The sequence below is a fragment of the Tenrec ecaudatus genome, chromosome 7 (assembly GCF_050624435.1).
Source record: "Tenrec ecaudatus isolate mTenEca1 chromosome 7, mTenEca1.hap1, whole genome shotgun sequence".
NCBI classification, from domain to species: Eukaryota; Metazoa; Chordata; class Mammalia; order Afrosoricida; family Tenrecidae; genus Tenrec; species Tenrec ecaudatus.
The window spans coordinates 119,655,857-119,678,467 of NC_134536.1; the positions used below are offsets into that span (position 1 = coordinate 119,655,857).

At 40.3% G+C, this 22,611-nt stretch overlaps 1 protein-coding gene across 1 annotated transcript in view; it reads left to right on the top strand.

The window, feature by feature from the left end:
- PKHD1 (PKHD1 ciliary IPT domain containing fibrocystin/polyductin) overlaps window positions 1-22,611 on the top strand; it is a 588,229-nt gene that overhangs the window by 415,062 nt on the left and 150,556 nt on the right. Inside the window, exons 57-60 of the mRNA XM_075554069.1 lie at window positions 833-985; window positions 3,553-4,431; window positions 5,177-5,345; window positions 7,273-7,430. Coding sequence (XP_075410184.1) covers window positions 833-985; window positions 3,553-4,431; window positions 5,177-5,345; window positions 7,273-7,430 — 1,359 coding nt within the window. The remainder of the gene's footprint in view (window positions 1-832; window positions 986-3,552; window positions 4,432-5,176; window positions 5,346-7,272; window positions 7,431-22,611) is intronic.

Consider the following 22,611-nt stretch of genomic DNA (forward strand, 5'->3'; position numbering starts at 1 on the left):
AATATTTTACATACTACACACAGTTTAAAAATGCACTGCATATACATAAAAATAATTATGAACTTCCGGTTGAGTCTAAATATGATCCAGGAAATGGAGCGACTAAGTAGTAGAACATGGAACTAAAGGGGCAAGGAAAGCCGTGCTTTTAACACAAGATACCCAAAACGGTTTCCCAGAAGCTGACTTTTAAAAATGTAGCAAGAAAAATGGAATCTTCGGAAATCAGTGCCAATAAGGTCCAAGAGGACTTGCAAACCAAGGACAGGGAAATGATATTATAAGCTGATTCAGTTCTCACTACTGAGGAAGCTTGTTCAGGAGCAGGGCTGAGAGAAGACGCTACTGCTACCACTGCTGCTTCTCGGTGTCTTTGTTCTCTGAATCCCTTGCTGCCTTGACCCTCCTGTCACCATCCTACTTGATCTGGAACCCCTTGATCCCGTGAAAGTGGTCCATGGACAAGAATGAGCCCAGTGCTGAAGCTTCACGCTGATGCATGTTGCAAGGAGGTTGGGGAGCCTGCCAATTAGCCATGTTTGCCCTGGCTTTCTGCACCAGTGGACTGTCCCTGGACCCTCTGTTATTGCGAGGAAATGAATCCTTGCTCGCACGCTCTCACTGTGATCCCAAAGAGAGACATGTGAATGGGCTTTTCATTTCTCAGCTGACATTTGTGGAGAATGCCCGAGGAAAAGCAGGCCTTCATGTGGGTAGGACTTCCAAAGGGAAGGAGTGTTTTCATTTATCAAGTTTGCTGGGTCCCACGCTGGCAGTTTTCTGAAATAGGTTTTTAATGTTTTTTGTTGTTGTTTTTTTTTCTTCTTTCTAGGAAGTGCCCATGCTATAGAAGATGGCCGAGCCATTCCTTTGGCTGCTGAGATTGGATTATTGTCCCGAAATATACAGCTTCAGTCTGATATATCATGCAAGGGGAGAATACTTGTGGGGTCCTTTAAGAAGCCAGGCAGAGGCGAATTTTCCGGTAAATGGCATTTTAAGGTCCTCAACAAGAGAGATTGACACAGGGGCTGCAACAATGGGCTCAAACGTAAGAACTGTTGTGGAGAGGGTGAAGGTCTAGGTGGCATTTCATTCTGTTCCACCTAGGGTCACTTGCAACCAACTCAATGCCACTTTACAGCAGCAAACATCACCAATGGGCCACTACTCATCTGGGACAATTAGCTATTTCAAATGAGATACTTTGTTTGTGAAACATAATGTCTGAGTTAGATGGCTGCTTTGGTTTCTGAGACACTCAGGATTTTCAGTCCTGATGTGTGCTTAATTATCAGTGTGATGTTAAAATAATATACTAGTGATTGGCACATATGCACAATGTTCCCTCCAAGAAAACATCTTCAGCAGATGTGAAATTTCCTCTGCTTTGAAATTATAGATGATTTAATGACCACTTGAATTTTATCTCTTTCCTGAATTCCTATTACTCTTTCCCAGTAGCATGCTATATCTGATGGCAGGCATTAGCTCATGCTATAAATTAATAGCATAAATTTAAATAAAAATGATTTCCATATTCCAGACTGCTTTAAGGATCAGTTTAATCTCTCTCATTTCTTTCCAATTTTAGCCCTTTTGGAATGCCACAAAGTTATTTGATTAAAACTTTGTTTCTTAAATTTGGATTCCCTAAATATTATTCCAAAGTTGTTTCCTGACTAAATAAGTTTGATCTTATTGATAAAGCCACTACATGGCCTTATCTTTGAAGGCACAAGAGCATAATAAAGATTCCAGACAGACTTGGACTAAAGGTCTAGCCACTTCCCAAATATAGGAAGCATGGAGCACTCTCATCTAATATCTATTTCTCTAGTTTGATCAAGGATAGTGCTTGAACTATAGTACAAAAGTTCAGGATTTCCAAACCATAGAAGAGTTCTCTCTCCTTATGTAGTTTCTACTTCCATAAATCCTCAGTTGTGGTGATTTTTGCATCCCAGAGAATACTTGGCAATGTCTGGAGTTGTTCTTGCTTATTTCCCATGGGGTTGCTTCAAGCATCTACCTAGTAGATTTCTGAGCTGTAACTCAACATCCTACATTGCTTAAGACTGTCCTTACAGCAAATGACCTCACAGAAGTATTGAGGTTCAGAGACCTGACCCTAGAAGACAAAAACAAGGGGGCTACTGGTTCTGAAGCTGGGAGACCATCCTGCAGTTTATGAGGCAGAACATCAGGGACAGGAAAGCATAACAGGGTCCTAGGTACCCGAACGTGGAGGTCAAGCTGGAGAAGAGTCACAGGAACAGTCCAGAAGCCGATTCCTAGGACTATCTAGCAAGCTGGAGTGGAACCAATGCCAGGGTTGACTTGAGACTGAAGCTATGACATTGCTCATCCAGGGCTACTTAAATCATGCCTGAATGAAGGAAAGAGAAACTGTACTGGATTCTCTTTATAGGTGTATCCATCTACCTAAGTCAAAATTGTAGTTTGTTGTTAGCTCTCCTTCACCTCAAGTGTCTTATCTGGAAATTTCAGGTAATGATCATATCTACCTCATATGTTTGTATGAAAATTATATATTTTCTAAAACATATGTATTCCCATTTATATGACATAGAACAGTTTCTTGCACTGTCCTGAATGCTAGTTAGTGTTGTAGTTATCAATTGGCCTCATTTCACTGTAGTTATGTTGTTATTTGTTTTGCCAAGGGTATGCGCACTGACTATATTTTTAGTTCACCTATTGAATGCATTTTATATTGTATTTTAATAATATATTCTTAAAATACAAATGGCAACATTAATGAGACTTGCTAATTCACTGTCTTCTACTGATATAAAAGATGTAGAAACACTTATTATAAAAGTGAAACTTGGAATATGTAGAAACACTTATTATAAAAGTGAAACTTGGAAACACTTAATATAAAAGTGAAACTTGGTAAAAGAAAATACCAAAAAAAACAATCACAAGATCTTGAAAATTGTTTTTGAAATAATTATTGCTTCTATCATATCTTGATCAAGAAATGTTTATTGAATGTAATATTTCTGTACATTATTGGACCAAAGTGACTTTCACACCTACATCGTACTATTTTCAGAAATGCCTGCAATACTTGATAGAGTTGGTTATTTTGTCATTCATTCAATACCTGTGAGGATAGTATCTTTTCACATGGGGGTCACTGAAATATGGAGTGGGAGGTGTGATTTGAAAATGAAGGGACATGAGCCACTTCCCCCATTACTTTTTGGACCCAGCCCTGCAGACAAATGCACAGATTCTTATTGTTCCCATCTCCAAAGTCCATCTCTGCTCCTTCTGTGCTCTCTTCTGTCTCCACCCTATTGCCAGTCTCTTCAGCTTGGGCCTGAAACCGTTGAAGACATCAAGGTGATTTTTCTGATGGCCCATATTTTGTCAGTGAACCTCAGTTGCATGAAAAATAATGCCAATGCTAAGAATGAATTTAACTAAAAATCATCTTGTTCCATTCGGGACAAATGGATTATTCTTTAGCCTTTGGGAAGAAGAAGAAAGTGTCTGATGGCATGCATTTTTCTTTTGCAGGTGTCCTTCAGCTTTTAAATGTGGAAATACGGAACTTTGGAACACCAGAACACTCATCTATTGAATTCACTAACGTGTCCTTCGGCTCCTGGATTGTATCTTCCACGGTGCACAAGAGCTGCAGCGGGGGCATCCGTGCAGGTGCCAGTCAAGGCATTATTTTGAATGACAATGTAGTATTTGGCACAGCTGGCCATGGCATTGATTTGGAGGGCCAAGCCTATTCTCTTACAGATAACCTTGTGGTTCTCACCACCCAATCAACCAGGGACACGGTTTGGGTGGCAGGAATCAAAGTGAACCTGGCAAAGGATGTCAAACTCCGCGGCAACGCGGTGGCTGGGTCTGAGAGGCTTGGCTTTCACATCCGGGGCCACAGCTGTTCCCTCCTGGAAGTTCCTTGGTCAGACAATGTAGCCCATTCATGTCTCCATGGCCTTCATGTCTATAAGGAAACTGGAATGGACAACTGTACGGGAATCTCAGGCTTCCTGGCTTTCAAGAACTTTGATTACGGTGCCATGCTCCACGTGGAGCATAGCGTGGAGATGGAGAACATCACTCTGATCGACAATGTCATCGGCCTTCTGGCAGTCGTAGATACGTCCTCTGCTCCCCGAAGCAGTGTCAGCAATGCTCAGATTGTGCTGAGGAATGCAGCCATTGTGGCCACGAGCTCCTCTTTTGACTGCATCCAAGACCGAGTTGAGCCTTGCTCAGCCAACTTAACATCGTCATATCGCGCTCCTTCCAATCCAAGAGGCGGTCGCGTGGGAATTCTGTGGCCTGGATTCAGCTCAGAGCCACATCAGTGGCCTCAGCAACCCTGGCACAGAATCAGGAACAGCCACTCCGTTGCAGGAATCATGAAACTTCAAGGTAGGCCACTTAGAACTATCGGAGCAGTTTAGTTGTGTTTGCCTGTGCACAGAATCTTTTACAGCCTTTTAACATTATATCAACCAAATGGTATGGTGTAGTCTAACACTTGCTGTCCAAAGAACCATCTTTGTGGCCACGGAGAACTACAATGCTGGTTGACCATGAAAGTGAGTTCCTCCTTATAAAGTCTGCTGGAGATACGTTTCGGAAAGTTTCCATAGCAATTACTGACTTTGAGCTGTATAATTGATTCATAAATTTTGATCTCTATTTGTCTTAGATGCTATTGTTCCCATTAAGCAATTAAGAAGACTAAGCCTTGAAAAGTATTCCTTATGTGGGGTCGCTTTGCACTTGGTGGCACATCAAGGATTACAAGGAATGTGCAGTCGCTTGTGCAGTCTCTTTCGGGCACCTTTGTACTATTGTGCTCATTCGTCATATACTTGGTCTCTCTGTTAGTTGACTTATGATTCTATAAAGTCTCTGGATTCTGATAAAATCTATGATTAACCGAGAACATTTAAGACTTTAATATTTTAGAATATTCTTCTGTTTTCTATAGTGTCCATTGGTTGAACAATTACAGGTATTTTAAGTAAAGATTTCTACAAGCTACTCGAAATACCCTGGGAACCTTAAACTAACTCTTCCCCATAAATTATTATCAGAGTTTTATGTTGTGTAATCTGTGCTCATAGTTGGCAATTTCTATGATCTATGTTTTCATTTTTAATTTCAGGTGTCACCTTTTCTAGTTTTGGGCAGAGTTGCTATAGCGATGATGTAGATGTTTGCATCCTGGCAAATGGAGAGAACACTGGAATCATGCATCCAATAATAGCAGAGAGGACCAGGATGCTAAAGGTGAAGGACAAAAACAAGTTCTACTTCTCTCCATTACAACGCAGGTACTTTAATATGTGTAACAAACCCCAACAACACATCCATTTCCCTAGAGATGCTTTTGACTCATGGCAACCCTATAGCACAGAGAGGAATGCCGCTCTCACTTTTCTGAGGCTGTAAGTCTTTAGTGGAACAGGAAGTTTGATCTTTCTTCTTTAGAGTCACTGTGATTTTCAACTCTTGACCTTGGGTTAGCAGACCAGTGTGCAACCCACTGTGCACCCAGGTCTTTATATGGATTAAATAACAACAACTCACTGCCCTTGAATCACCATTGACTCATAGCAACCCTAAAGGCCAGGTTACTACTCTTGCTGTGGATTTCAAAGACTTTAGCTGTTATTGTGATTAGATAGCCCTATCTTTCTCCCAAGGAGTAGCTTATGGTTTTGAACTACCCACCTTGTAGATTGCAGCCCAACGTATAACCACTACACCATCAGTATGGATACATCCTAATTATGAAAAAAAAGCCCGTTCTAAAATCCCTGAACATTTAAAAAATAATAAAATAAAAATGGGAGCAAAAGCGAGGCGTGGTGGTTTTATGCAAATACCACGTTTGTTCTCTCTTACACACATACCCTTGGCTTTATACATTTTGGCAAAGTTTTTTCTCTATCATTTGAATCAGGAATCAGCACTTTTCCTTAGCTGAAGGAAGGGAGAAGTTAAGAATGCAAGTTTCAAATCATGATCCCATGAGGCTTAGCTAGTGTCCAGGTGTCCTCTGGCAATGTTGGTTTCGCTGCATGAAGAGAAGCCCAGGCTGGTCTCCTGATCCTGGGGGCACGGTAAGGGAGTGAGGAAGTTAAGAGCAGGGAGATTGGGTCACCTCTGTTCCCCATCTTAATTTTAGGCTAATTCTTAGGAATTTAGAAAAATATAACCGAGAAATTATTCTAATGAAAGTAGTTCACATTTGACTTAATACCAGTCTCTTTTGATGGCTGCTCCTGAGTCACAGTTGTGTTGTTTGGACTTTGTGTTGTTCTGTTACTTTCCTTCTGCTGTCCAATTGTCCTGAGTCAGGTCCAGCCTATAGGGTGAATTAGATATGAAGTTAATTGATAATAGTATCTGAAGTTTTCTCTATTTATCACCTGACACATGACTGGCATAGAACAGATATTTGTCATGTAATTTGTAATTACATAATGTAACCCAACAGAATTGTACCATGGAGTAAAATATATTCTCTGTTTGGATTACCACTAGTTATTTATATATAGTGTTTGACTTTAAATTCCAAAAGCACAGAACTGTGATTATCACCATTATCTTCCCTAAACCTATCACTCATGCGTTCTCAATAGGTATCTGTTGAATAAGAATACTTGTCTTTGCTTTGTCTATAGTGCAAATGAAATTGGTATTTATAATGAGAATTCTAAGGTACCAGTAGACTCTGAAGTACTATGAGAAAACATTATATTATATTCCATAGATAATGAGAGTTAAACCCCACCCAAAGCCGTGGCATCAAGTGGATTCTGACTCATAGTGACCCTATAGGACAGAATAAAACTGCTCTTTTGAGCTTCTGCGACAGATTTAGAGTCTAAATCTTTATGAGAACGGACAAGGAGTCAGCCTGTAGTTAGCTTCTCAAGCCTTGAGACACTGTGTCACCAGAGATGTTGCAGTGAGGAGAAGTTTGCTCTATCTTGCATCCTAGAAAATTAGAAATCTGTGTAAAGATCACATATTCAGATATCTACACTATTCAGTTAATGGGAATTATTTTACCTGACCATATAATTGAACAACAATTCATTTTGTGGAGAGAGTTATTCTCTATCTGTGCAGCACATTATAAATACTAAAATGTTTAAGTGTTAGTTTTCAGAAGATCGGTAAGATGAGTGTACGTTTTCTTCTTGCTGTTTATTATGAAATGAGAGCATTGCTTTCTATCTTCCTTCACAGGAGAGACATGGGAACAGTGCTCTGCCCTGAAGCGGACTGTGAAAGTCCAAGAAAGTATCTCTTTAAGGATCTGGATGGGAGCACCCTGGGTCTGCCTCCACCTGTTTCTGTATTTCCTCACACAGACGGAGAATGGACTGGGTCTTTCTTCAACACAGGTCAGTCAGTTGGTACGAGTAAGAAAAGTACTGATTTACATGAAGGAACTGGCTAGGCTGTTGTGGCAGTTACATAATCTGCTGTCAATTTGAGACTTAGGAGTGAAGGGGTGGAGTTTAGCCCATCAATCAGGTCACATTTGGGGGTGCTAAAAAGATAAATAGCTTGCCGGAGATGGGACACAGACTCACCTCCTGGGAGACATTGCAGCTGACAGGACACATGGAGTTACACTAGTGCCCTGAGCTGGAGGAGCCATCTAGAAAGCCCTGCCAATGCTGAGATACTTCTACTGCCACTGGATCCACAAGACTTTTGACCTACTAGTCTGTAATCTTCCTGAATTCGGCATTATTGCATGGCTTCATGAGTCCAAAGAGGAATTTATGAACTAGTATGGACGTCGGGGCTAATATTGAACATATGGACTTGATCTGGATTGGGCTGGGGTGTTTTCTTAATGTACAATTACTCTTTTATATAAAATTCTTTCTTTTTAAAAAAATCATTTTATTGGGGGCTCATACCACTCTTAAACCATACATACATTCATTGTGTCAAGCACTTTTGTATTTCTTTCCCTCCTTATTCTCAAACATTTGCTTTCTACTTGATCCCTTGGTATCAGCTCCTCATTTCCCCCATCTATACCCCCTCTCCCCCATGAACCCTTAATAATTTATAAATTATTATTATTTTTCATATCTTACACCATCCTACATTGACTTCACCCACTTCTCTGCTGTTCGTCCCCCAGAGAGGATGTTATATGTATATATATATATGTATATATGTAGCTACATATGTTATATGTAGATCCATGTCTACCTGGAAGGGATAGGCAGGATAAACAAGCTGGAAGAAAGAACAACGGGGTGACAGTTCCAGGGGGACATGGGAGAGGGGAGGCAGGGGAAAGGAAGTTGTGTTAACAAACCCAGGGACAAGGGAACAACAAGTGACCCAAAATCAGTGGCAAGGAAAGTATAGGAGGTCTGCCAGGGCTGGATCAAGGACATTGTAACTGAGAGGAATTCCTGAAACCCAAATGAAGGCTGAACATGCTAGTGGACAAAAGGAAAGTACAAAGAAATAGAGGAAAGAACTAGAAGGCAAAGGGCAGTTATATAGATCTAAATGCAGGAACATATAGATGTAAATATATTTATATACGATGGGGGGAAATAGATCTATATACATATATTTAGAGGTTTAGTATAAAGGTTGCATATGGACAGTGGGCCCCTACTCAAGTACTCCCTCAACACAAGAGCACTTTGTTCTAACAATTAGGCAGTGTGAAATGCTCGCCTTCCTGGTACAATCTCTGAAGACAAAGCAGGTACATAAGCAAATGTGAAGAAAGCTGATGGTGCCCAGCTATCAAAAGAGATAGTGTCTGGGGTCTTAAAGGCTTGAAGATAAACAAGTGGCCATCTAGCTGAGAAACAACAAAATTATTTCTTACACACATATGAGGGCCTATGAATTTGTTTCTCTAGTCAACCCAGACTAACACAGCTGTGTTGTTCAAGAAGTACACTGAAGAGGAGCTAAAGGAGCTGTAGAGTTAGAGCTTGTGCTAATATGTTCTTCAATGCACCTGCCTCAAAGGCATATTGAGAGATTATGATATGCCCTGACATAACTGTGTGTTCTCCATGAAATTTCCTGTGTCCATACCAAAGATACAGAATCTCCCACCCATCTTTGTGTATAAGTAGGGAGAATAAACCTGTCACTAGCGTTTCTACGGGGATATGGAACAGAATTCCTTGTGCTCAGGATTTTATAACGCCTGCAGTGGAACAAACCCCTCTGGCTTCTGAGTCTACCTGGCTCTTTCAATAGACTCTAAAGGCTGTCTCTGAGAAGTGGTAGATATCATATCGTTTTCTTCTCTTTTCTCCATTTTCTCTTATCTCCAAGGATCTATGCTTGAAACTCAGATGTTCTTGCTTTTACTATCAAAACCTTTTGGGTGCCAATTTTTATAACCTTGGAGAGATCATAAGAGCCCTGGTGGTGTACAGAGTTTTGAGTTAGGCTACTAAGTGAAAGGCCAGCAGTTCCTGGATGAAAAGATGAAACTGTCTACCTCTGTAAAGATCTACATCCTTGGAAACCCTCAGAGCAGCTTTACTTGAGCCTGTAGGTCACAATGACTTGGAATCATCTTGATAGTAGAGATTTCTAGAGACATCATTGTCCTGCTTCAGAAACAATGAGACCTTGAATTCACATGTCCGTTCATCAGAATATGCTATAAGTAATCCAAATAATTTGCTTTATTCTCTTCAGATTTTGTTTCTAGTCTCATTTGTCCTTTTTTAAGTACAGTGTTTAGGAATTTCCCAAGGTAATGCCCTCAAATTTCTTTGTTTCTCTCTCGCTGATATCACACCCTGGGCCCAAGGGTAAAATACCATCTAATGCTGATGACTTCCAATTTATATCTCCAGCCTCGCTGCAACCCTAGATGTTGGTTTTGTGTGTGTGTGTGTGTATATATATATATATATATATATATATATATATATATATATATATATATATATATATATATATATATATATATATATATATATATATATATAACTACTCCATGGGCCAGGAGTCGTAGGCATGTAGACTCAAATGTCTAGTGGGATTCTGGTTCTCTGGTTCCCTCTTCTTAACTAGCCATCCTACTTCAATACGTAATACCACCACATACAGTCTTCTTCTTTTACTTAACTCAACCTGCCCCATTTCTCATTCTTATTTGCTTTGCAGTGTAACCAGCATCATCTCTCAGCTAACAAAAGATATGCTTCCGAACTGATTTTTATTTTTCTCATAAACATTATAGTCTATTCCTCATGAAACAACTAGTGTGATCTCTTAAACTTTCTAATGTTTTCCCAACCCTCTCAGAATAAAATATAAGCCTACAAACTCTAATTTCTGGTTCCTGAGTGCCTCTCCCACTTAATCTCCTCTGATACTTCTTTTGCTCACTCACCTGGCTTTATTTGCTTTACTTGGTGCTGTTTTTGTTAGGTGCTGTGTTAGTTTGGGTACACCAGGGAAACAAAATTCATAGATACTTATATGTGTACAAGAAAGAGTTTTATATAAAAGAGCAATTTTATATTGGGAAAACATCCCAGCCCAGGCCAGATCAAATCCATAAGTCCATTATTAGCCCATATGTCCTATACCAATCTATACATTCCTCTTCAGACTCAGGGAGCACATCCAATGATGCCTAGTGCAGGAAAATCTCAGGTCCAGTGGGTGCAAAATCTTGTGGATCCAGTGGCAGTGGAGGCACCTTAGCACTGGCAGGAGTCTCCATGTGGCTCCTCCAGCTCCAGAGCTCTGGTTGCATTGTCTTGCAGGGAGTGAAGCTGCATTTCACCTCCAGCAAGCTAATTCGCTCCTTAATGCTTCCAAGAAGGTTATCAAGTTGCAACCTGATTGACAGGCGAAGCTCCATCCCTTCACTCTTAAGTCTCAAATAGACAACAGATTATGTAACTACCACAGGTGCCATCCAGTTACGAAGTTGATTCTGATCAAAGTGACCCTATGTGACAAAATAGAACTCCTCCATAACATACTCTAGGCTGTAATCTTTTTAAAATCATTTTATTAGGGGCTCTTAGAACTCTTTTACAATCTACATACATCCTTTGTGTCTAGCACATTCGTACATATGTTGCCATCATCATTCCCAAAATACCTGCTGTCTACTTGAGCCCTTGGTATCAGCTCCTCATTTTCCCCTTCCTTCCCTCCTCCCGCTCCCTCTGAACCCTTGATAATTTGTAAATAATTATTATTGTTATCATATCTTACACCATCCGACATCTCCCCCACCCGGTTCTCCACTGTCCGTCCTCTGGGGAGGAGGTTATATGTAGACCTTGTCAACTGTTCCTCCTTTCTATCTCTAGATCTTTCTTCAACAAAAGCGCTGGGTGAGTGTGAACTAACTACTGTTAACAATGGTTAACAACTTACTATTTAACCATTACATTGTCAGAACTCTTTGCTTTTCTCACGTATGCATTTTTCCCTCTAACAGGTTAAGCTTACCCCTCAGGGCCCTTTGCACTTGCTATTTTCTCTGCCTAGAAAAGCTTCTTCTCACTTATTTTGCTGCCTTGTTCCAAAGACAACTCCTGAGAGAAGTAATTTCTACCCATCCTACCTACAACCACCATGCTACTATTAATCTTTAGATTTACTGTATCTGCTTTAGTTTTCTTCAGAGCCCCACTACTGAAGTTAGGTTGTGTGTTTGCTTGTTGATTTATTGCTTCTCCTTTTGATGGGGGCATAGATTTTGTCCAACCCACTGCTAAAAATTCTGTGCATCCTCAATAACTATTTGTTGCTATATCAAAGAAACAGGTCATTAATAACCATGAAGAATTCTAATGCTCTTTGCTTTAAATCATTCAAGGACATACCGAAAGAATTGAGGTCTATAAGTCATTGGTTTAAAGATTTATCTGTGATGGAATTTGACTTTGCAGGTAAAATACTCCCAGGTATCTTTTGCCATGTTCTCACCTTTCTTCAACCTGAACTACTGCCACAAACTATTTTTATAGCATTTAAAATATAATCCCACCTTCATTCCTCTAATTACCATAACATTTTATGCTCGAATACTTTTTTACATTGCTCCTAAAAGTTCTCATATATTAAAGGCTTATCTTTGCAACAGAGTGACATGCTGTGGGGACTACAGCATAGACTTTTAAAGTCTGTGATGAATATATGGAACATGCTGAGTAAATATTCCTTTTGATATGTTGGTTAAAACTGTTGGTTGAAACCAGAAAATCAATTTATTTTTCCATTGAAGGATTAAATTTGGAGATACATATATTTCAATGAGAAATAATGTGGGAAGTAGTAGGGAAAGAGAGAGAGAGAGAGAGAGAGAGAGAGAGAGAGAGAGAGAGAGAGAGAAATACTATTCTATTTTTCTATTTACCAAAAAGGCTAGCGAGATTATTTTCCAAACACAATTTTCTCTTGACTCTAAAATGTATCTCACTGTTAAGGTAGTCATATTTATACAAGATAGATATGCAAATGATGTGAGGGCTTCTCTTAACTGTGGCTGTTGGTGATCCTTATGTTTCTCTGGAATCAGTAAGAAGGATATGTACCCTAGAATATTTCATGCAAAAACATTTTATCTTATCATAAAAGAAAAAGGAATAATATGATGTTACTTTGAATTGTCATAGAAGCATATACCAACATAAAGTTCAAAGTAATGATAGTTTTTATATGGCGGGGTGGTGTGGGTTAGGGAGGGTCAGTTGTCTGTGGCTAAGTTGACTAGTGAAGCAAAACTAGTGACACATAAATATGTGTGTGTGCGTGCAAAATCATTTATATCAAGAAAATGGGGCCACACAGTTGTATAAGTGGGAAAGTCCAAGTCCAGGCAAGTTCCAAGTTTCTGGATCAGATGTTAGTCTGGAGGTTTCTTCTAACTCAGATCGCCAAAGTATTCTAGAATACCACCAGTTAGTGACTACAAAGACAAATGATTCTAAGGTTGGAAAGTCAGGTTTGTGGCTGCAGGGGGAGTGAACCCAAGGTCAGCTGCTCAGATCACAGGCTACTGCCAACTTTTCAGATTGGTAGTCAATGAATTCAGGGCGTTGGTTCAAGTCCAAAGAACTGGCGTTCTGTGAGCCAGATGTAGGACCTAGGCCCAGCTGAAAGCAAAAAATAAGCTTTTCCTCTGCATCCACCTATTTTGGGAGCAGGCCACACACCCAAGAAAATAATCTTTAAATTGCCTCAGTGCTCCTCTTCTTTACATCAGAACATGGCATCCATCTTTTTGAGAGTTGATTGTCTGCTCACAGCAGATTCCATTGCCAAGTTGATTGTAATTTTTAAGTGACACCATGGGGAATTAGTAGGTCTTACCTATAAAACTGCTCAAAATCCTGGCACAGTCAAGTTGACACAAAAGCTAATGATTATATGAGTGGTACCAGGTAACACTTGTAGGGAAGTGGGGGAGAGATACCAGGGATAGGACTGGAGCCAGGAGAAGGTGTTCTACTAAGCTGTCAGCTGGAGCTAAAGTCTGATGGGAACTCTGGGAAGCCATGGTGAATATGTTCAAAATTAAGCCCGTCAAGAGTGAGGGAACAAATGTATTTAGTTTTCAGACATCCACCCATCATGGCCCTAGGGCTGCTTCTGGGTACATTTAGCTCGCCAGCCTTTACCTTTCACTGAACCTGGGTGAAGTTTGCTTCATGGTCAGGAAAAAAACTCTATCACAGAGTCTTAGATTGTTGCAGTAAGTAATGCTTGGTCTGAAAGGACGTGCCAAAATATATATATTATTTTGGCAGCACCAACAACATTGTTTTAAGACTAGACACCAAAATTTTGACCAAATGCATAGGACTTAAATAATAAGAATGTTCTTTGGATGAATGGTCTTTTGCTGTGTGATGTAATATACTGATTAGACTCTTCCTAGGGACTGAAATGCTTGTTGCTTTCCTTATATTTTTCTTTTCTTAATTTTATGTATTGGATATGAATTGTGATTCAAAGGTAAAACCTCTAGCAGCAGTACTATATTCCACAATACTTTACCATCAGTGTGTAAGATTTGGGCATTTATGTGGAGGTGTATATGATGACATTAAGCAGCTGAGACATTGAAACTTCATAACTTTTAAAAGAAGGTTGTGATTGGCGTCAACTTCAGTGACTGCCATAGTGGACTCTACTCTTCATGACACTAAAACTACAAGCCATGCCCTCTTGCAACGTGGGCACCAGCACATAGTAAACCATGGCTTCTGGGTGGTAGCAGGATTTCAATTTGACTTCCTTTGACTTCCACAATATAGGGAGATCCTTATTGAAGTTCTTTTTTTTTTTTTTTGGTATTAAACCATTTCTTCCTATGTGACTTTCCAACGGATGGGAAAAGAAGGAATCACATCTCAAGAGAATTAATGACTACTTTGTATTTTCCTTCTTCCAAATAGGAACCTCTGATCTTCTGTGAAATAGAAAAGTCAGTGTAGGGAAGATGGAAACAGAGACTGCAGGGACCAATTCTCATGTTTGTCCTAAATGCCATCCACGTTGACACGACCGATGGTCCATTCGGTTGTAGTAACAAACCTCTTTAAACAGTTTGCTGTCTATGGACTTGGAAGGTTATTTTTTCATTTGAAAAATACGAGGTTGCATTTACACAGGTAAATTCTCACACACGAATTACCTACTCAGACAGAGAGCCCCTGTGGTAGCGTACGGCCTTATGCTCTGGCGTCAGGAGCAAGAGCCAGCTCTGTTGCTCAGCTCCGAGGAGCACGGTGCCAGTGAGCTTTGCTATCTGCGCAGGGCACGGTGTGTAGCCAGGGGACATGGGAGCTGGTGGTTTTGGTTTGTGAGCTTGCATTTGCAGCCAGCTTTGCAAAATGCATGGCAACAGACAGCAAGGCACCTAATCCCAACCGGGAGGTCCTCTAAGAACCAGTTACATTTCTTTCCCAAAGGGGTTTCTTTAGATTGTGGGTGCTTCTAATCACCTGAAAATCCCAAATCACTATCTCTAGGACAACCAAGTCTTGAAATGAATACCCCACCTAGGCAGCAGTGACGAGATATCTGTATGTTCCATTTTGGCTCCTCGCTTGCTTGCTCTTTTTCCCGTGCCGTATACGAGTGGCATCACCCATCCGACCGAGTCGTTTCTGTGATGGGGAAAGACTTTCAGGAAAGGAGAGAGAAGAAAAACAAAAGGATTGAGCCTCTCCCATGGCAATTATGACATGTCAAGAATTATTATGAGGACAGTGTTACTCCGTTTCAATAAGTAAATATTCTTAAAAATCTTTATCATCTTGCTCCTTCCAAACCAAAGTCAAATCAACTGCCACCCAGTTGATTCTATATACATAGGGTTTTCAAGACTGTAACTCTTTATGGGACCAGGTAGCTTCCCCTTTCTTCCCAAAACAGCTGGTGGCTTTGACTGGCTACCTCGCAGTCAGCAGTCCAAGGCTTATCCAAATAAGGTTTTCTTAGGAAGATGTTTTTATTAAATGTTTCATTGAACATTTGAAAGCTAGCAAGGTCCTTGCATACTCTGAAACCTTCCAGGCATACCTGCTTTAAAATTTTTTCTCTTCTATCTATATGTTTTCAGTTGAAGAGGTAAATTTAATTTACTTAGGGCAAACCAAAAATATTGAGTCAGTGCTAACTCATGGCTAACCTATATATCGAAGAGCCCCCGTGCATTTGTTTTTAGGATTGTAACTCTTTATAGGAGTCAGAAGCCTCTTCTCTCTCCTGAGGAGTGGCTGGTGCTTTCCAACTGCCGACCTCAAGCTTAGCAGCTCCATGTGAAATCCCCATGCCACCGTGCCCTTCCTTAGGACAGCAGCTCACAAAGTCTCTATCATGAGACTCATCCAGGACATCAACAATGTATTTGCATGTGTGTAATTTTGATCCATTATATGCGTATGAAGCCCGGAAATTCATATTTAGCACCTACACAGACTTCCTCAAGTGTCTGCTGTGCTAAGTTTGAGAATCATACCTATAAATAATATTGGTATTCTAAAAAGTGGGGCGCTGTTGGTTTCTTATGAATAATCAAGATTTAGCTTTCTGTGCCAAAACCCAACAGATATAAATATACATGTATCTATTAAGCTTATATATATATATATTTACTAGGCAATTTATAAATGGGAAATTGTTTGCAAAAAGATATTGGGTAAATGTGCAATCTAAATGAAGTCCTTGGCTTAACTTAAATCTTTTGTAAAATATAAATTTTCCAAGCATTCTAGTAGGTTGAAAGACCATGGCTATGTCATTTCTATAATACCCTCCTGAATAAAAATGGTTTTAATACAAATCCAAGTTTATTTTTAAAATTCCACATTAAGTCATCAGTTTACAAAGCTACACTACTGATAAGCTTTCTCCCACAGTTTCCTTGACATCGTTCCCAGTAAAGTACAGTGGTCTGACTAGGAATTCTGTCCAAATTTACCTTCAGGGCAGGTAACGTTTCCTTCAGTCTTTGGCTCAAGAATGTAAGAAATATTTTTCATGTTGCGGGCACTTCTTGGAAATTTCTTGAGAAAGACCTTAACAAATGAAGGTGTGGACTTTAAAAATGACTTCTCTCGAATCAAAAACAAAAGATTAGGTTGATAAGAAAGAAAACAAAGCTGGCATTTGACTGTCAGCCCCCTGCGTGATGAAGTGGTGTCTGACTGAGTGATGGAAAAGCTTGAGCCATGTGGAGTCCGCTGCCCAGCGCTTTCACAGACACGGAGGGGCTTGCTTTCCCTCAACTCTTTGCTGCGAGCTTTTGAAATGCATGGCATCTTTAAGCTTTCTAGGCTTCGCCTTCTCCCCATTTGTCCTGGCAATGACAGCAAGATGGTATTATAAAATGGGAGAGCAGAGCGGGAGGGAGAAAATGAGAGGACAGAATGGAGAGAGGAAACGGTTGTTAGAAAATTTGTCTGCCAATATCTGTGCTTTGCCAAGGTCTTTTTCTTCTAGCTAGGGGGGAAATACCGTTCTCGTTTCCCAAGCAATTATAGGACCCAAAGATTGAAACTTGGTATATAGCTCTTTAATCTCAGCAGATATTTATGGTTAAACATTAGACTTTTAGGATTCCAGATGTCAGGGTATTAAAATATAAAGGCACAGTGGAGTCTCAGAAAATATTAGAATCTTGGGTATATGTAGCTGCAAGCAATTTCTATCCCGAACAGAAGAGAGTTAAAGCTTCCAGAGACACTTTGTAAAACCCAAAGAACACCTTTCCTCCACCTCATTCTTGCACTTCGAAGTGCCTTGCCTGGATCAGGGCAGGAGATGCCATATCAATAGTTGATTGTATTTTGTTAAGAGTGTGCAGTGACTCAGAATGATTTTCATATGTGACTTGTTAAGGAAGATGCTAACAGGGATATGATACATGGGAAGAATCTGGTCTTCCTTTCCTAAAACTAGACAGCTTATTACTGACCCTCTTGTTCTTCAGTTCTGCTAATTGTCACCACAACTAACACAGGAGTCACTATTTCCTGGCTCTGTGCCAAGACATCTAGATTAAGCATCTCATCAACTGACTCTAGCCTTTGATACAGGTATCCCTAACCCCTCTGTAGATGTGGAAACTGATACATACTCTAAGTACCATTCTCCAAATGATACAAGTTAACAACAACAACAAAATAGTAATAAGGAATTAAGCACATGTGGCACAATCCTTAGCACTAACACAGTAATTGATGGTTCGCCCCCACTAGAGGTTCTGTGGGAGACAGATCTAGTGATTTACTTCCACGGAGATTATCGCTTGGAAACCCAATGGGGCATTTTCACTCTGTTCTGTAGGCTTGCCATGAATTGGAGGGAATTTGAAGGCAAACAACATATGCCGTTGTACTCTGCACCTTCCTTCCAGGTGTTCTCTGTGTTCTATACCTTCTCTTTGATGCACACATAAATCTGTCTACAGAGCACAAAACAGGGATTGTACAACTATTTCAGCCAGTATCCACCAAGCTAGTAGTAAGCATTTTTATCATTCCCTGATATATTTATGACACATAAATGAATCTGACTTTACGTTAAGTTTTTTTAATACAAGTAAGCATTCTCATTTATCCTTAAAAAAAATGAAGGGGGAGTGGGAGAGAGTAGAGCACATCCTGGCCCTCCAGGCCTTGAGGGTGATGACCCCAATTAGAGTAGCCAGTCCACAGAGAGAACCACATGGCCAGCTCCACTATGAGACATGATGTCCCTCACTGACCCATGGCCCTGCAGGGGACAGCACCAGAGACATAGAGGGAATTGCACCCGACCTGATCCCACCACACCGAGGTAGGGCATTGGGGGAGTTCAGCGGAACACCGAGACAAAACACTACGCGGGTGCAACAAAACAGCAAGGGAGTGGAGCAGCGAGGTCCCCAGGGAATGCTGAAGGTGGACTTTGGGGCCAGGGTGTGGTGCCACAACAGACTGGACTGGGAAACACTCCTAAAGGCCAATAAGCTATCCTACAACTCACTACAAGCTTTTCTTTCTTGTTGTGTTTTGTTTGGTTTGGTTTCTGTCATTGGTTAGTTGTTGTTTTGTTCTATCTTGTTGCTTGATTATGCTCTGTCTCGTTTTTGTACATGTTATTATCTCCACAGGTCTGTCTAAATAAGATAGGCTGGATGAACAATTGGAGGAGAAAATAATGAGACTGATAGTTCTGTGGGGACATGGGAGACGGGGAGATGTGGGGAAAGGTAGTGGTGTTAATAAACCCAGGGACAAGGAAACAACAAGAGATCCAAATCGGTGCTGAGGAGGGTGTGGGAGCCTGGTTGGGCATGATCAAGGGTAATGTAACTAAGAGGAATTGCTGAAACCCTGGTGGAGACTAAGCATGATAGTGAGACAGGAGGGAAGTCAAAAGAAATAGAGGAAAGAGCTGGGAGGCAGAGGGCATTTATAGAGGTCTAGATAAAGACATGTACATATGCAAATATATTTATAGATGAGGATAGGGAAATAGATATATGTGTATATATTTATAAGGTTAGTATTAAGGTAGCAGAGGGACATTGAGCATCCACTCAAGTACTCTCTCAATGCAAGAATACTTTATTCTATTAAATTGGCATTCTATGATGCTCACCTTCCCGACACAATCACTGAAGACAAAGTGGGTGAACAGCTAAATGTGGTGAAGAAAGCTGATGGTGCCCGGCTATCAAAAGAGATAGCATCTGGGGTCTTAAAGGCTTGAAAGTAAACAAGCAGCCATCTGGCTCAGAAGCAATAAAGCCCACATGGAAGAATTACACCAGCCTGTTTGACCAAGAGGTACTGAAGGGATCAGTTATCAGGCATCAAAGAACAAAAAAAAAATCATATCATTGTGTACTCACCTCCCTGATACCACCGATGAAGACAAATGGGTGCAGAAGCAAATGTGGCGAAGAAAGCTGGTGATGCCCGGCTATCAAAATAGATAGAATCTGGGGTCTTAAAGGCTTGAAGGTAAACAAGCGGGCCTCTAGCTCAGAAGCAACAAAGCCCACATGGAAGAAGTACACCAGCCTGTGCGATCACAAGGTGTCAAGGGATCAGATATCAGGTATCATCAGAACAAAAAAATCTTACCATAGTGAATGAGTGGGGAGTGTGGAGTGGAGACCCAAAGCCCATTTGTAGGCCTCTGGACATCCCCTTACAGAAGGGTGTTGGGGAGGAGATGAGCCAGTCAGAGTACGATGTAGCAATGATGAAAAATACAACTTTCCTCTAGTTCCTAAATGCTTCCTTTCCTCTCACTCCCACTGTCATGATCCGAATCCTACCTTGCAAGCCTGACTAGACCAGAGGATGTACACTGGTACAGATGGGAACTGGAAACAAAGGGAAGCCAGGGCGGATGATCCCCTCAGGACCAGTGGTGTGAGTGGTGATACTGGGAGGGAATAAGGAGAGTGGGTTGGAAAGGGGGCACCTATTTCAAGGATCTGTATGTGACCTCCTTCCTAGGGGACAGACAACAGAAAAGTGGGGGAAGGGAGACGTGGGACAGAGAATTGTATGGCAAAATAATAGTTTATAAATTATCAAGGGTTCATGAGGGAGGGGGGAGCGGGATGGGAGGGGGAAAGTGAGGAGCTGATGCCAGGGGCTTAAGTGGAGAGCAAATGTTTTGAGAATGATGAGGGCAAAGAATGTACAAATGTGCTTTACACAATTGATGTATGTATGGATTGTGATAGGAGTTGTATGAGCCCCTAATAAAATGAGTTTAAAAAAAACAAACAACAACAAAAATGTTAACATGTAAGGATCTGTGTTCCCTATTCAGCATTTGAGACAACATGAGTTTAAAGAGGTTAACTAACTTTTCATGGTCTAACAGCCAGAATGGACAGAAAAAAGATTTAAATCCGTATTTGCTCATCTGCATAATCAGAGCTTAAACCATTCCTAGATGATTGTCATTGTGTGTTCTGATTCATCTCTTGGGACTCTGTGCCCAGAAATAGTTGACTGGAAAATTCACCAACACATACATATACACATATTTGTAGCAAATACTTTTGAGGATTTAAAAAATTTAACTATCTTTTTAAAAAGATTTTGAAAAGCAAAGTAAAAACTACAAAGAAACCCCACTTAGTTTATTTTCTTTGCCACATACACATCTTTAATTGCCATTTCTCAATGTACAAAATAAATGAACTATGTCCCATGTAAGAAAAGCGTTTTAACAATGTTAACCAATGGGAGTTGGGATGGCAAAGAAGCAGTACAGAGCAGTAACTGTGACCATGAGGTTGAAGCACATAGATCTATGCTATGCCAGATAGATAGATAGATAGATAGATAGATAGATAGATAGATAGATAGATAGATAGATGGCACTGCGTTACTTTGAAAAACCTTGGTTGCACAACTATTAAACACTTGCCTGTTAACCAAAACCCTGGCAGTTCAATGCCATCCAACTCCTCTGTGAGGAAAGACGTGGTCATCTGCTCATATAAAGATTAAAATTATATACAACCATATGTTTGCTATTTAAATCTCCCCTTGCTTCATTATGACATGTATTAATGTGGTAGATGAGCCTCAGTCGTGTAAAACAGATATGATGGAGCCATGTGTTCTATCACCAACCCCATTTGTTTGTGTAGTGACCAGTCACCGAAGAGTTTAATCTGTACAAATCAACCATTCATGTGTTTTAGTTCATAACTGGCCTCTACTTATATAATTTCCTTTTATCAACAGTATTTTAAATTCTATACTTTGGCTAAATTAATGACACTGTCACGAGAATTACCTTATGCCCCAGGGAATGATTGACAATGTTCTCTAACATAAATGACAATTATGTCACTAAGGTACAGCAGACAAACATATAAAGCACAGATATATGAATGGATTTGAGGTTCACACTTAATTTTAGCCCCAATCTAAGAGCAATTGGTTTTTATGACATGGCCCTGCTTGATGTTTGACCTCATGAAGAAATCACTGATGATATGGGTGCTATAATAAAGTGTGGTGAAGAAACTGGATGGTGCTTAGCTATCAGAAAAAAAATGGTCTTTGGGGTCTTAAAGGTTCGATTACAGTGATGAAGTAGCAACAACAATAATTTTATGGTTGGGGGCTCACTACAAATGAGGGGCTGTATGAAAGAGCCGCAGCATTAGGAAGGTTGAGAACCACTGAGAGTGAAGTGCTAACAAAGTCTACATGGAAGGAGCACCCAGCCTGTATGATCCAAGGATTATAAATTAAAAATAAATCCAAATCTGAAGGAAGGAACGATATTATAGCTTAAATTGCGAACACCTGGTTTGCAAAAGGCTCTCCATGACAGCGGAAGTCCAAAATCCATTTGCATGGTCAGCACATGGATTGCATTGGGTGGATTTCCTCTACCTGTAGTTGAGAGATAGGAGCCCTGATGGTAGAGTGGTTACGCAGTGGGTTGCCCTACGCGCAGCTGGCAGTTTGAAACCACCAGCAGCTGAGAGGGAGAAAGTCTGGGCTTCTACCCCTTAAAGAGTTCCAGTCTCAGACACGCACAGCGGGTCACTCTGAGTCAGCACTGACTCAATGGCAGCGAGTGTTGTAGTTGAGTGATGGGCACAACTCGGTTATGAGACAAACTGTCTTGTAAAGTTGATGATAGCAGATGTAGTTAGGTTACAATATAATATCCTTTGGTTTTATCTCCCTTTTGGCCCATTTTAAAGTGATTCAGTTTAAAAGAAAACAAAAGTTAAGGGGAAATACACATGGATTAAGCCTGGTGAATACCCTCTGACCAGGGATGTGAATAATCTTGCTATCATTCAGAATGCATTAGAAAGTGGATTATTGAAGATGGGAAAGCTTAACATCCTATTTCACCTCTTTTGAGTCATTGTAGGTTTGTTCTAGTTTTTAATAATTTTTTACTTTTTTTCCCATTAAAGTCTTTATCTGTTTCACTTTAGTCTTAGGTTTTTAAAAAGTTTTATGCTTTCTGTATATGAAATTCAGATTATGAAAAACTATGGAGTTAGTAACTAGATAAATTATTTCTTAGGGGCATGAAAGGGCA